At 56.2% G+C, this 14954-nt stretch overlaps 1 protein-coding gene across 1 annotated transcript; it reads right to left on the reverse strand.

The window, feature by feature from the left end:
• Positions 1 to 3537: 3537 nt before the first annotated feature.
• PLA2G2F (phospholipase A2 group IIF) lies at positions 3538 to 14580 on the reverse strand. The gene is made up of 5 exons (XM_004024818.4): positions 14360 to 14580; positions 13687 to 13739; positions 10318 to 10462; positions 9220 to 9329; positions 3538 to 5715 (listed from the first exon to the last, which is right to left on the reverse strand). Exons 1-5 carry the CDS (start codon positions 14473 to 14475, stop codon positions 5504 to 5506), a joined length of 636 nt encoding a protein of 211 aa, XP_004024867.2. The 5' UTR covers positions 14476 to 14580; the 3' UTR covers positions 3538 to 5503.
• Positions 14581 to 14954: the final 374 nt, after the last annotated feature.

The following is a 14954-nucleotide window of genomic DNA, read 5'->3' on the forward strand; positions in this document are numbered from 1 at the left end:
CTGGGCACAGTGATCGATGCACTCTGCTTTTCTTACTTGGGCCCTGACATCCTGAGATCACAGACCCCCTTCCTTGGCAGAGCATGGGGGTGTTTTAGAGGGGTTGACTTTGGCAGGGCAATATGTCTTTTTTTTTTTTTTTTTTTTTTTTCTGAGACGGAGGCTTGCTTTGTCACCCAGGCCGGAGTGCAGTGGCGCGATCTCGGCTCACTGCAAGCTCCGCCTCCCCGGTTCATGCCATTCTCCTGCCTCAGCCTCCCGAGTAGCTGGGACTACAGGCGCGCCCCCACCATGTCCGGCTAATTTTTTTTTTTTTGTATTTTGTTTAGTAGAGACAGGGATTCACCATATTAGCCAGGATGGTCTCGATCTCCTGACCTCATGATCCACCCGCCTCGGCCTCCCAAAGTGCTGGGATTACAGGGGTGAGCCACCGCGCCTGGCCCAATATGTCTTTTTTTTTTTTTTTTTTTAAACTGTGCACCCCTGTCTCCTGTTGCTAGGAGCCTTGGTGTTTTTCTCCAGAACTTTCCTTGTTGTCACAGTTGGTAGCATCAGCTGCTTGTCAGGAAGCCACAACTGGGGAAGCCAACAGCTAGCGTTACTGCGGCAGCCTCTGGAGGAAGGGCTGCCTCTCTGCATTCATAGTCAGGGCCGGGCCGAGGAAGTGGCGGCTCTCAGGCCCAGCTGGGGGCAGGGTCAGTCAAGGCCCCGGCTGCCTGGCTATGGCTTAGGGACAGCAAGGGTCCACAGACCCTTCCCTTCTGCATCCTCTCCCTCCTCCTCCTCCCACCCGCTCCCTTTCCCCCTCACACTCACAGGCAGGGAGCCAGCTTTTCCTGCTAAATAACAGCTTTGCTTCTGCCAGTTTTCTGTTTGGGGAAGAATATCACAGGCAGTCCACTTCCATCAGCAACACTTTCTTCTACCTGCTGCTGTCTGCCACCCCGACCTGAAGGTCTTTTGCCCAGGGCACCAGTCACCCACTCTAGAAAATTTCCCTTCTCCACACCAGGCCCTATGCTAGGAGCATTCTCATCCCTGAGCTCATGTCATCCTCAAACCCTATGGGGTGTGCTTCATTATCAACCACATTTTACAGAAGGGGGAAACTGAGGCTGAGAGGGGTGAAGCGACTTGCCACATCTACACTGCCAGCTAGGGACAGGGCCAGGGTGCCACCGAGCCTGTGCTGTTTGCTTTAAGGGCAGCGCTTCTCGAGAGGCGGTGATGACAACAATGAGAGGATGGTGGAGGCCATACTGACGGCTTCCTGTGCTCTCCTGGACACTGTGGGCCTGGGGCAGGCCCTCAACAGAATTCCACTCTGGGTCCAGGGCAGAGGGGCGGGAGGGGTGCAGTGGAGCACCGGTTGTGACCCGTGATGTCCACTAGGTGTCGCCCGCGTTCTGGAAAAGCTGTCAGCGACGCCCCACAGGTCCGGGGAACCGGGAAAGGAGCCGGGAGGGGCATGGGTCTCCCGAGGGGGTAGGCGGACCTAGGTCTCGGCAGAGATGGCAGCCCCAGGACAGGGAGTAGCACTAACAGAGCCGTCCTCACGCTTTAGCGTGGAAGACCTCAGTCCCCCGGATAGAGTCTTCATGGGTCCCCAGGGGAGGAGATCCCCAGGCGGTAGAAGGGGCCCCTCCTCACAAAATGTGACCCCCTGCTCCTCCTCTCCACGCCAGGGAGACCCCAGCTGCACCACCCCAGCTGCATCCATCCCCTTTTGGCACCTTTGGGACTGCCACACAGACCTGGGTCCTCACCCCTGTGCTCCCGGCCACACCACTTGGCACCGCGTGTCAAGGTTAAGAGCTCAGCGTCTGCCTCCCGCCTGGGCTGCAGGCTTCTCGGGAGTGGGGGAGGCGGGCAGAGGCTGGAAGCCCAGCACCACAGCTGGCACACAGGGGACTCTCATGCAGGGCTGCTGGGTGAACGAACCCGTGGGGTGAGCTTGTCCAGGGATTTTCAAACTTTTAAAATATTGAGTTGAGGAATCCCTCTTCTTGCAGGGTCGCCTGTGAAAGCTTCCCCATATAACACAGGGGTACTCGCTGATGTCCCCAGGGAAGCCCATGGCTTTAGGGAGCATGAGAAACAGCCGCTCTGGGCCGGGCGCGGTGGCTCACGCCTGTAATCCCAGCACTTTGGGAGGCCGAGGCGGGCGGATCACGAGGTCAAGAGATCGAGACCATCCTGGCTAACACGGTGAAACCCGGTCTCTACTAAAAATACAAAAAATTAGCCGGGCGTCGTGGCGGGCGCCTATAGTCCCAGCTACTCGGGAGGCTGAGGCAGGAGAATGGCGTGAACCTGGGAGGCGGAGCCTGCAGTGAGCCGAGATTGCGCCACTGCACTCCAGCCTGGGTGACAGAGCAAGACTCCGTCTCAAAAAAAAAAAAAAAAAAAAGAAAAAGAAAAAAAGAAAAAGAAACAGCTGCTCTGGTCCCTGCAGGGGAGGCAACGGATGCCCATACAGGAAGGAGCCTGAGTCGGGAAGGGGCCAGGACCCAGCTGCCCTGCAGGACCCTCATGGCCCCACCGTCACTCACTTTCACTCTGAAGAAATACCCAGCCTCCATACTGACGATTTCGACTGTAATAATCTCCTGCTTTCCCTTCCCCACCCCACTCAGCTCACAAAGCCCTTTCCTCCCCACTGTCTCAGTGGCTGTCACAACAAGCCTGGGACCCTTCACTGCAGAAATGTAGTCCCATTTCACAGATGGGCCCACCAAGGCTCAACAGATGTCAGCGGCAGAGCTGGAAGGAGAACTGGATGGGCCGGCATCAGGACCTCGGTCTCTCCTCCCACTGCCCCAGGTGCCCACATCATAATTCAGGAGCTGCAAGGAGCAGGGATTAAAAGTTAGACGCAGCCAAGAGTGGTGGCTCACACCTGTAATTCCAGCACTTTGGGAGGCTGAGGTGGGCGGATCACTTGAGGTCAGGAGTTCGAGACCAGCCTGGCCAACATGGTGGAACCCTATCTCTAATAAAAATACAAAAATTAGCTGGGCGTGGTGGCGGGCGCCTGTAGTCCCAGCTACTCGGGAGGCTGAGGCAGGAGAATTGCTTGAATCCAGGAGGTGGAGGTTGCAGTGAGCCGAGATCACACCACTGCACTCCAGCCTGGACAACATGGCGAAACTCTGTCTCAAAAAAAAAAAAAAAAAAAGTCCGACACGGAGGACTCAGAGCCCAGCCCCACCACCTGTGACCTGTGTGACTTGAACTCTCTGGGACTCGGTTATTCAACAGAAATGGGTGGAGAGAGTACGGCAGAGATCTGTGCCTGAAAAGCGCTTAGCCCCGTTGTTATCATCATACCGTGGTCATAGTCCCACTGCCGGACCACGGGGCCTAGGGTCCATGGTTTGGGCACCACTTCTCACTCCCAGGCTGGGGGCAGGAGGGAGAAGGGCCATGCCAGCTACTGGGCATGGGAACCCACCTTCCCCAGAGCTGGAGAAGCAGGGGGAGTCACTGTGCCCTCCCCTGACGCCTGGCCAAGGAGGGGCCAGCCATGGGGAGTTGAGGTAGGAGGCCTTTATTCATTTGAGGAGAGGAAGCCGAGTCCTGTGGAGATTATCCAGGAGCTGCAGCATCCGAAGCGTCTGGGGTGAGTGGGGGCAGGCAGGACCCCTGGCATCAGAATCCCATCCCCAGACCCTGGCCTAGACTTTCCGAGGGACAGGGGAGGGTGTGTGTGCGGGGGGGGAGGGGCGCAGCTGGGAACCTGCGTTCCCCCCAGCCGGAGAACCATGGCCAGTAGGAGGCGGCGGTGTGGCGTGGGGGGTGGGGGGCGTGGGCCCCTCCCAGACTGACTGTGGCGCTGGGTGGCAGTGTCCTTGTCTCCAAGGCTGGGGCTCTGGAAACCGCCTCTGGTCAGGTTTCCTGTCTTTTTTCATACATGTCCCTTCTGCCTCCTTCTCCACCCTTCCCGGCTCTCCCTCCCCAGCGACAATGGTGCTCCAGGGGCACTGCCAGGCGAGCTTGCTGGTGGCTGTTGAGTCCAGGCGGAGGGTGGCTTCAGTGGTTTTCGGGCAGGTGGGGCTGGCTCCGTGGAGGCTGCTGACCCTGAGTTGAGGCTTGGGCAGGTAAGGAGGAAGGTAAGGTGCACCTGGAGAAACAACAGTGCTGGGGGCCGCAGGGCCGTCCCCTCCACTTCAGCCCCAGCTCCACGCCCCACACAGGAACCCAGCCCCGTAAGGCCCTGGCCCCCAGCTCCTCTGTGTTGCCTGGAGGCCCGTCCCTGCTGGCGGCTGTCACTCACCTCGTCTCTCCATGCTCCCATCTTCTCCCCTCTCCTTCACCACCCTGTTCCTTACGGCCTTCTAGAAGCTTCCATGTAGCCTCCTACCTTGACCCTCTTCTAGAAGTTTCCAGGCTGCCTCCCGCCTTGATGCTCTCCCTGCTTATGTTTCCCTCTTCACTGAGGTGGGTCTCAGCCCTCAGCCTCTTCCCCACCAATGGGACTTGTGACGCCTGCCCACAGCCCAGGGAGAGAGGGTGTGGGTCCCCCTCCGGTGTTCTGGCTGCTGTTCCAGGTGCAGGCCAGGAGGGATGGGACTTGCGACACCCATCCACAGCCCAGGGAGAGAGGGTGTGGGTCCCCCTCCAGTGTTCTGGCTGCCGTTCCAGGTGCAGGCCAGGAGGGCAGTGTCTGTCAGGGACCCGGAGCCGGCAGGTAGGAGTGCTCCTCAGACCCACGTGGTGTGGCAGAGCAGGGTTGGGGTGACGTGCATGGGTCGATGGGGGGCACAGAGAAGACTTGTAGGTGTTGAAGGCCATATTTTTGTGTGTCCCCATATTAGCCTGGGAGGTGTACCTGGGTGTGTGGCTCTGTCAGTGCCCAGGAGCCTGCTCTGAGGCTGGACTTCGGGGCTGGGACACTCAGCACTGCACATCCCCTAGGGTCTGAACCTGGACTCACGGCCACCTCAGTGAGGGCTGGGGTGGGGCACCTGCTCTGTGAATGGGGCTCTAGAGAGCCTCAAGCCCAAAGTAGCCCACCACCCCAGGCCATCCTGTGGGATCAGCTGAGGGGCTCCCGGAACCCATGCTTTGTGACCAGCAATCTGCCTTCCTGTGATCTTGGGCCGAGGATGCATCCAGCTCTGGGCCTGGATGCTCAGGCCCAGACTTTCTAAGGTTCCGGGGAGTTAAACTGGCGCCAGCAACAGAGGCCCCACTCAGAGGCCCCTCCTCCTCTCTCTCAGGTCTCCCCGGCCACCCTCAGGAGAGACCCCTATAAGCTCCATGCCTCCCACCCAGTCCAGAACCAGCAGCAGGAGGCACCCATGCCTGGGGCTGGGCTGGGGGAGTCAGGACCCAGGCCTTCCTGAGTCCTCTGAGGGCTGAGCCCTCACTGGAGAGCTCCAGGGAGGAGGCAACCAGCAACCCTCCGGCTCCCGGCCTGGCTCCTACCCTCCCTGCACCTCGTCTGGTCCCCAAGCCAGACCCTCCTCCCGCTCTTCTCTCTCAGACCTCAGAGGCTCTAGGGAGGGGCGGGGAGCGCTGGGGATTGGTGACTGCAGGTGACCTCCTCAGGGGGCGGTTCATAGATGCTGCAGCTGGGCGTGGGGCCCTGGCAGTAGACATTGAGGAAGCCACGGTACTCCTCTCGGTACGTCTGGTTCAAGAGGCACAGAACCACGTTCTTGTCACACATGCATGTCTGCTTGTCACACTCTGTCTTGTTGAGGTCACCTATAGGGGGATGGGGGTGGCAAAGGCTGTGGATGAAAGGGGCAGCAGCTCCCCCAGGACTACTGCTGGGGAAGGGGAGCACACAGACTTGGAGAGCCCAGTGGTCCTTGGAATGTGTTACCTGGGCGGCAGGACCAGCACCACCCACGGGCCCCACCCCACGCTTACAAGGTCAGCAGCTCTGGGCTGGGGCCCTGCAGTCTGTGTTGTAACAAGCTCTGTAGGGGACTCTGGTGCATAGTAAAATTGGGGAACCACTGAAGCCCAACACAGTTATTGCATAGCTGGGGAAACTGAGCCCCAGAAAGGGGGATGGGTTTACCTAAGTCACCCACAGAACTAAAGCACCCCCACGCCTCCCAGGCTTGTTACTTCCTGCCATCCCAGACCTCTTCCCTTCAATCACAGAATCAAAGAACGCCCAGTGAAGAGGGAGTTATTGCCGGGCGCAGTGGCTTACGCCTGCCTGTAATCCCAGCACTTTGGGAGGCCAAGGCAGGTGGATCACCTGAGGTCAGGAGTTTGACACCAGCCTGGCCAACATGATGAAACCCCATCTCTACTAAAAATACAAAAAATTAGCCAGGCATGGTGGTGGACGCCTGTAATCCCAGCTACTCGGGAGACTGAGGCAGGAGAATTGCTTGAACCCTGGAGGAGGAGGTTGCAGTGAGCCGAGATTATGCCACTGCACTCCAGCCTGGGCAACAAGAGCAAAACTTCATCTTAAAAAAAAAAAAGAAGAAGAAGAGGGAGTTATTGGTAAGAAATGAGTGGGAAAAACAATTGTTCAAAAGCTTAGTGCCTAAGAGCCTCTCACATGCCTAATCCAGGGCAAATGCTACGTTGTTTGTCCCTGTGCTGTTGTTATAATTAGTAGATTTCAGAAATCATCCTTAGGTGCACAATAGAATCAGCTGGAGGGCTTGTTCCAGCAAAGACTGCTGGACCTCACCCCTAAGTATGAGATTCGGTAGGTCTGGGTAGGGCTTGATGATTGGCATTTCTAACAAGTTCCTGGGTGCTGCAGCTGCTGCTGTTGCTGGTTCAGGGGCTACCCTTTGAGAACCTCCAACTAGCTTGATCGATCTGCAAACTTTTCATACTTTCTACCAGCAAAATCCTGTTTCTTAAACGAAACTCTTTAAAGAAAGCTGATGCATCAGACAGCCCAAGAAGAAGCTGCTTAATGACAAAATACACTAAAGTACCAGCTGAACCTCTCAGGGACTGTGACCATCACCTCTCAGGGCCTCTGGCTCTGATGGCCCCAGGGATTCCCAGAACCCAGCATGAAAATCACTGCTTTAAGTTCGTCTGTTACCCCTGGTGGGTGGTGGCGGGGGGAGAATCTCTCTCCTCCAGCTGCTTTAATAGGGGGGCATCTGCTATCTCAGGCCAGCCCCTCCACCTCATGTTTGAACAGCAGAACATGAGGACCACAGAGATCTGGGCTCCCAAGGGGTCCCAAGTGCACCCCAGTCTCCACTAGACTCCTTCCCAATGACAGGAGATTTGAGTGTCTTTGCAAAGCCAGCGTTGCATGTGAGCTATTAATAAGCAACAACTGGTACCACCAGGTGAAGACATGGGGGCAAAGAGGGCCCAGTGGTTGCCCACAGGCTGGGCCAGGGGGAGTCCTGTCCCAGAGAGGGGCACAGAGTGGGGCAGGGCAGGGACACCTGGGTGCTACTACTTGGATGCCACTTACGCTTACCTACATGTCTCAGTTGGGAAATAGCCACAGCAAGTTCATGGTAAATGAAGGAACCCGCCAGGCCAGGTGCTAATACCTTGGATCCCTGGAAACACTGGGCATCCTAGGATGGAGCCACCTCTGCAGGTGGGGTCTGAGTGACAGAACCAGAAGAGAAAGAGTCCGCTCTGATCCAAACCCCTCAGTGGACCCATGAGTGAGGAAACAGGCCAGATGGGGAAGGACCTGCCCAGGGCTACATGGAGCAGGGAGATGGTGACAGAACCAGAGTTCAAACCCAGGTCCCCCGACTCCCAGGCCAGCATGTCTCAGAGCCTCCCTGCAGAGCTGCAGTCTCAGAACCATCTGGGGAGCCGACTGAAAGCCAAGTTCCTGGGCCCCACCAACACCCACGGAATCAGAATCACCCAGAATTTGGGGGACAGGAGAATTGGGATGCCAATTCCAGGACTGGTGCATCAGAGCACCTCAGGGAGATGTTCTCAAGCCACAGCTAGGCTGGTCAGATTCAGATTTAGCAAAAAAGCAAAACCAAAACCAAAACACAGGATTCCTGGTTAAATTTCAATTTCAGGCTGGGCTGGTGGCTCATACCCATAATCCCAGCACTTTGGGAAGCCGAAGTGGGAGGATTGCTGGAGGCCAGGAGTTCAAGACCAGCCTCGGCAACATAGTGAGACCCCCATCTCCACAAAAAATACAAGAATCAACTGGGCATGTTGGCACTGGCCTGTAATCCCAGCTAATTGGGAGGCTGAGGCAGGAGGATCACTTTAGCCCAGGTCAAGGCTGCAGTGAGCTACGATGGCACCACTGTACTCCAGCCTGGGCAACAGAGCAAGACCCTGTCTTAATTAATTAATTAATTAAAATTTCAGGTAAACAGTACATGTTTGGCTGGATGCAGTGGCTCACACCTGTAATCCCAGCACTTTGGGAGGCCGAGGTGGGCAGATCAAGAGGTCAAGAGATCAAGACCATCCTAGCCAACATGGTGAAACCCTGTATCTCCTAAAAATTTAAAAAGTAGCTGGGCATGGTGGCATGCACCTGTAGTCCCAGCTACTTGGGAGGCTGAGGCAGGAGAATCACTTGAACCTGGGAGGCAGAGGTTGTAGTGAGCCGAGATCACGCCACTGCACTCCAGGCTGGCGACAGAGAGAGACTGCGTCTCAAAAAAAAAAAAAAAAAATACATGTATTAGTAGAAGTATGTCCTAAACATTTCCTTATCTATAAATATTAATTAATTTTATACTAGCATTTAGTTTTGAGTATCAATATGTCCCATGCAATATTTAGGACATATTTAATATTAAAACATTTTTCATTGTATAGCTAAGAAATGAATTTCACTAGGCAGCCTGTATTTCTTTTTTTCTTTCTCTTTTCTTCTTTGAGACAGAGTCTCACTCTGTCGCCCAGGCTGGAATGCAGTGGCGTGCGATCTTGGCTCACTGCAACTTCTGCCTCCCAAGTTCAAAATGGTTCTCGTATCTCAGCCTCTCCAGCAGCTGGGATTACTGGCACATGCCACCAAGCCCAGCTAATTTTTGTATTTTTACTAGCGACGGGTTTTCACCACATTAGCCAGGATGGTCTCGAACTCCTGACCTCAAGTGATCCGCCCGCCTCGGCCTCCCAAAGTGCTGGGATTACAGGCATGAGCCACCGCACCCGGCTGGCAGCCTGTATTTAATCTGGCAAGCCTGTCCACCATCCCAGCACAGGCTGGTAGAGCCAGCCACTCCCTTCTCTGGGGGCCCAGGTGACAGGGGAGGGACTCACTGCAGACTATCTCAGTGTTGTTCTCGATGGTGTGATCATAGTGGTCCACATAGGGGTGACAGCCTTGGTCAAAGAGTTCCTGGTAGCAGCAGTCGTGGGCGTGGCAGCACCTAGGGAGCGGCAGAGGTGAGTGGACAGGCATGACCGGGCTGGCCCATCTCCCACCAGCAGAGACCTCTGATCATCTCTTCCAGTCTCTCGCAGGTCAAACGTTCGAACTGAAGCCCAGAGAGGGACAGTTACTTGTCTGAGGTCACACAGCCAAGCAGAGCTGGGGCCGGCACCCCAGGTTCTGATCCTCACAGCTTCAGCTTCGTGGCACCTGCCAGGCCTGCCCCCCACAGGACACATTCTCCCCTGTGTCTTTGTTCTATCCACAGGGCTCCCAGCTTTCCCCCAGAGCCCCGGCTGTAGCAGTGGGAGGAGTCAGGGACCTGCCTAGGTTTACGTCAAGGTTGGAGGAGCATCGACTGTAGGCAGAGGCCACCCCTGGCTGTGCCTCATGGCCAGGGAGGGACAAAGGTCTGGAGGGTCAACAGGGACTGGTAGGATGGTGAACAAGAAGCACAGGCAGTGTGGCTGTCCCCATCACCTCTGGGGGTGTGAAGTCAGCTAGTCAATGTGTATTTATTTAGCTTTCTGGGATACAAACTTGGTGCTGGCTGCTGTTGGGGAGATAGGAGCAGAAGACAAGCCATGGCTGCTGGGAGCTCCCAGTCTGATGGAGGAGGCATAGTCCTGTCTTCCAGAGCCTCCAGTCTGAGGCAGGCAGGGGTCACAGCCCTTGACTTTGTGGGGTGTCAGCTGTGTGACTGCTCTCCCATGTGTGTTTTGGAGCAAGTCAAAGGTCCCTTCCTAGAGAGAGGAGGGGCTGAAACACTTCCAAGCCCATGGCCTTGGAGATGGACAACAGAAAGCGCTCAAAACAGTTTGGAAAGAACATAGTCAAAGACCAGCCTCTGGTCACCAACTCATCAAAGAAGCCGGATCCTTTGGGGAAAGAAGGTCTCCCCCACTCAGGGATGGAGGGCAAGGTCAGTCTGACCTTCAGCTGTCCTCATTTGGCCCCTGACAGGAGCCCAGGCCTCTGGTACCTACCAGTCCACCTCATCCTTGGGCTGGCCACGGCCCCCCAGCCCACAGTAGCAACCGTAGCCCACGAAGGACAGGATGGCGCTCCTCCCTGTGACGGCCTCCACCATGGCCTTCAGGTTGAGCAGGCTTCCGTGAGCTGTGGACAGAACTGCAAGAGAACCAGGGGGTGCTCTGAGCCCCTGCCCCAGGGCTGGCCGCTCCCAACCTCTCTCATCCTGAGAGTCTGGACTGACCATCCTCCCAATACCTAGGGTAGGTGGGAGAAGGAAGGAGAAAGCAGGAGAGGAAGCTGGGGCAAGAAGCATGGGCAGCTAAGCCAGAGGAAAGAAATCTGCAAGGTACCATGTATGGTGTGCACCCACATCCCTGCAGCCCTGAGAAAACAATGCAGGTCATCCTTGCTAGGGACTTGCTCCATGCCAGGTACTGTCCCAAGCCCCTTCCGTGTGCATGAATCCATTGAATGCTCACTGCAACCCCCTGCATGCTCTTGTTATGCCACTGTGCAGATGAGAAGACTGAGGCCCAGTGCATTTAGTAACTTGCTCTACATCCCATTGTCAGAAAGCAGTGGAGACAGAATTTGGACCCAGGCAGTGAGGGTTTTGCACCCACACCCTCTGCCACTTGGCTGTACACACTTCTCAAGGGGGATGCCCAAGTGCCTGGTATGCTTGGAGGGGGCTTCGCAAAGGCCACATGCTCTTAGGAAGCTCGGGGGTTGATTCTGGGTCCCTTCCTGGTCTCTGCCTCCTGCCTCTGCCCTCCTGGGGGCCTCAGAGTCCCCACCCTGATCCCAGGCCTGGTGCATCTCAGGATCAATCCAGCGACAATTCGGTGCTCTGATCGTTAATGAAGAAACAGAAAAGGCTTCGTATTACAGGCTGATACTGGCTGGGGGTGGGAAGAAGGAAAACAGTCTCCTCACACACATACAGAGGGAGAAATAGTGCAAGGACACTTCCTGCACCAGCGAAATCAGCTTCATGGCACCCGCCAGGCCGGCCCACCCCAGGACACATTCTACCCCTGGCCACTGCTTCTCTCCGTCTTGCGGTCTGTGCCTGTGCGGTGGCTCTCTGAATTGCCTGCACTGCCTCTGCACATCCTTCTGGATGCAGCACTGGGTCCACACGCCCAGCCTGGCACCTACAGTCCTTACCTGGGGGAAGCTGCCCTACATACACACCAGCAGGAGAGCCAATCTATCACCATTTTATGGGTGAGGAAACTAAGGCTCAGAAAGGTGCAGGCTTGCCCAGGTCCCACAGACTGGAGTGGGCAGAGCCCAGACTGCCCCAGGTTTTGTACTGCGGAGCTGGGAAGCTAACCACAGCACAGCGCAGTGCAGCTCCGCCTGCTTCCCCCACCCCAGCCATTCTAGCTGAAGCCAGCCTGAGGGGCCTAGCTCAGCACCCTTCCTGCCACTCTCTCCATGTCCAGCCTGCTCCCCAGCCTGCATGAGGAAATGTACTGGGAGAGGGGAAAGCCAACGGTTTCAGAAACTGGTGGCTCAGGGGAATCCCAAAGGCCACTCTTGCCTGCTTCCAGAGACATGGTGTCCGACATCTCTAATGACAGGGAACTCACCACCTCAATGTGCCTTAGTGGGAAGAGCATTGAATCTGGAGTCAGACAGACCTAGGCCAATAACCAAGCCCAGCTGGGACTCCCTGGGGCTCTGTTCTCCCATCTGTAAAATGGGAGTAACAATCTCAACCATGAGAGATCAGGCAGGCCAGTGCCCTGCTGGAGGCCTGGCACACACCAGCAACCTCTCGCATCACAATGTCCAAAGCAGAGGATGGGGATCATGACGCCTCCTTGCAGGGCACCTTGGAGGTTGAAGTGTGATCATGAAGGTGTGTAGAGTGCCTGGCCCACACAGCACCTTGAGGAGGGACCCAACCACTGCGAGGCTCTGGCCACCTCCCCATCTGCCCCTGGCCTTGTAAGTGTTACCCTGGGGGAGGGGGCACCTCCAGTCCCAGGACCCCCGACGGTCAACTCCCATGTGGCAAGAGAAGAAGAGCAAGAAGTCTACACGGCCATGCACAGGGTGAATACACACACACTGACACACACACACCCATCTCACACACACACACCTGCCCACCTCACACTCTCCTTTACACACCACATGCAGTTGCATACACACTCATTCCCAGACACCTCAAACTCACACTCACCCACACATACCTGGTACACTCAACACTCACACATACATACCTGATACACTCATACACCTACACTCACCCATACATACATGATACACACCCACACATACCTGATACACACACTTGCACACTCGCCCTCGTGCATTACAGATGCACTCACATACACAACGCATCCAGGGGAGAATCAGGGGCCTGGCCCAAGGCCACATCCACACTGACCGTCCAAGCGAAGGAATCTAAGTCCGCATTCAGTTGGGTTGAAGGCTCTGCCCCTAACCAGTGGCTTGGACTGAACTCAAGCAGTCGTCTTCTCAATAACTTTGCCTGAATGCAACCAGCCCTCTCTCACGTCTGGCCACGTGGAACCTTATTTTGGTTTTTGTAATTTATTTCTTTTCCTCAAGCCAGGCTGTGTTCTGGCGAGGTTTAACAGGCTGCATGAAAGGCCAGTGAGAGGCCCAGCCAATGGTCCATGGAGCTGGGACACCTGCCCCATAAATGATGCTGGGACGAGTGGCAGGGTCAGGTCTGTGTCAAGAGCCTCACGCAACAATCCTATGGGGCGGCTGCCCAGAGCCATGATGCCCTGGGTACCACCCCCAGAAAGAAGCCCCTGACCTCCCACCACTCTGCAGTACACAGACACCCATCCTACACACACACACCCTCCTGCAGATCTATGCACCCTTCATTCATAAGCATGCTCTGAAGACACACACCCCAATTAACACACACTCACACAAAGAGACACAAATGGGCTCGCACTCAGGTGCCTACACTGTCACATACTTTATGGATGCATGTTGCACACATAGACATCACCACATGCTCAGACACACCTACACACACATAGATGCCTGTGCCTGTCTGCACACAAAATCATTAACTCCTGTCTGATGGACACACACTAGTACACACTCAGGTACACAAATGCCCAGCCAACACCAGCATTTTACGATGCTTGCTCAGCCCTGCGCCCTGCCCCCCGGGGCTCATAAATGCATGTTTACAGGTGGCTGGAGGGGTAAACAGCCCCAGAATTGGGTGCAGCCTGCTGGGCTGAGACAGGAAGCAGAGGCCCAGAGACAGGAAGGAACCTAGGCTGGTCAGTGGAACCATAACTCAGGTGCCCAAGGTCACAGGAGACAAGCTGGGAGTGGGAGAGAAGGAGGAGCCCTCTGGAGTCTTTACTCACCGCTGCCAGCAAGGATGGCCACAGCGAAGAACTTCTTCATACCCAGGCTAGACCTGAGGGAGGACGAAACCCGGAGCTTGAGTCCATCCCCTCCACCCTTGGCAGTGTTGGACCTGCTGCTCCCTTCCTGAGCCTCAGGACAGGTGTCATCAATGCTGTCCCTTGATGTCCTAGTTGCTGCTCCTAGCGCTGTCATCAGCACCTGCTCAGCCCCTCCTGGAGGAGTGCACCCCAGATGGCAGAGCCAGGAGGCATGAACACCTCCTTGCCCCCCACTCTGGCAGGAACCCCCTCCACGCATCAGCCTCCAGGACAGGAAGCCTGCTGTCTCAGGCCAGACCTCCCATGCACACACTAGGGAGTCCGGGAAGGAAGTCATATGACCCAGCCTAGCAGCGGGGTCTTGAACCCAAAGCCAGGAGTCCTAGGTCCCTGGATTCCAGTCCCAGCACTGCTTCCAAAATGTGTGGCCTCAGCCTCCCTGGGCCACATGAGGGTTGTGGCCTCACTCTCCCTGGGCCACATGAGTGCCACGTGAAGGTTGACTAAATGATCCCTTTGGGGTTCTGCCCACCATGTGGACTCTTAGGAGAAAGGGATTCTAGGAGCCAGTCCCTCACCCCTGTCCCTGCCCCTCCCTGGAGGATTCCATCTCAGGGCAGCAGGCACCTACCTGGAGGTTCTTGAAGGACAGGAGGCCCCGAAGCGTGGGCCCCTCCACCCAGAGAAGCATCTATCCAGCACCTTCTTTTTGAACCCTTTGGGGTTGGCCTGCGCCCCATCTGCCATGTTGTGGGTTCTGGGGGGCCAGCAACATAGGTCTCGGAAGGTCTGAGATGCGCTCCAGAGGCTGCGGGGAGCAGGCCCCAGCTTCACGCTGCCTCGCACACTGGCAGGGGAGTGCCGGAGCAATGCCCCTGGGCAGGAGGCAGGTGACACATGCCCTAGAAAAGGGAGGCTCCACCTCCTCCTCCCTCCCCTACAGCCCTGCCCACAGCCAGCTGGTACAGTCCCCACCCCTGGGTGCTCTGGTCTGCCTGACTTGGGGGTTTACATACCTGATAGGAGAATCAGTCTTTCCCCATGCATCTGAAAGGAAATTAGCCCAAAGGCCTCTCTTTCCCCATCTGAAAGATGTTAAAGATAAAACATCACTCAGTGACACTTGTTGAAACACAGTAAGGCAGGCTTTGTTCAAAGGGGCCATGGGGACAGGTGTAGGGCCATGGCAGTGGATTCCGCAGTGGGGAAGAGAGACTGGACTCAAC

The sequence above is a fragment of the Gorilla gorilla genome, chromosome 1, assembly GCF_029281585.2.
Source record: "Gorilla gorilla gorilla isolate KB3781 chromosome 1, NHGRI_mGorGor1-v2.1_pri, whole genome shotgun sequence".
Lineage (NCBI taxonomy): Eukaryota > Metazoa > Chordata > Mammalia > Primates > Hominidae > Gorilla > Gorilla gorilla.

What these genes read in the sequence shown, in the direction of transcription:
- PLA2G2F (XM_004024818.4), bottom strand. Translation starts at nt 14,475, where the DNA reads ATGGCAGATGGGGCGCAGGCCAACCCCAAAGGGTTCAAAAAGAAGGTG. An exon ending in GGCCATCCTTGCTGGCAGCG is followed by an intron (nt 10,463 to 13,686) that starts GTGAGTAAAGAC and finishes GTTCTCTTGCAG; the next exon opens with TTCTGTCCACAGCTCACGGA. An exon ending in CAACACTGAGATAGTCTGCA is followed by an intron (nt 5,716 to 9,219) that starts GTGAGTCCCTCC and finishes ATCCCCCTATAG; the next exon opens with GTGACCTCAACAAGACAGAG.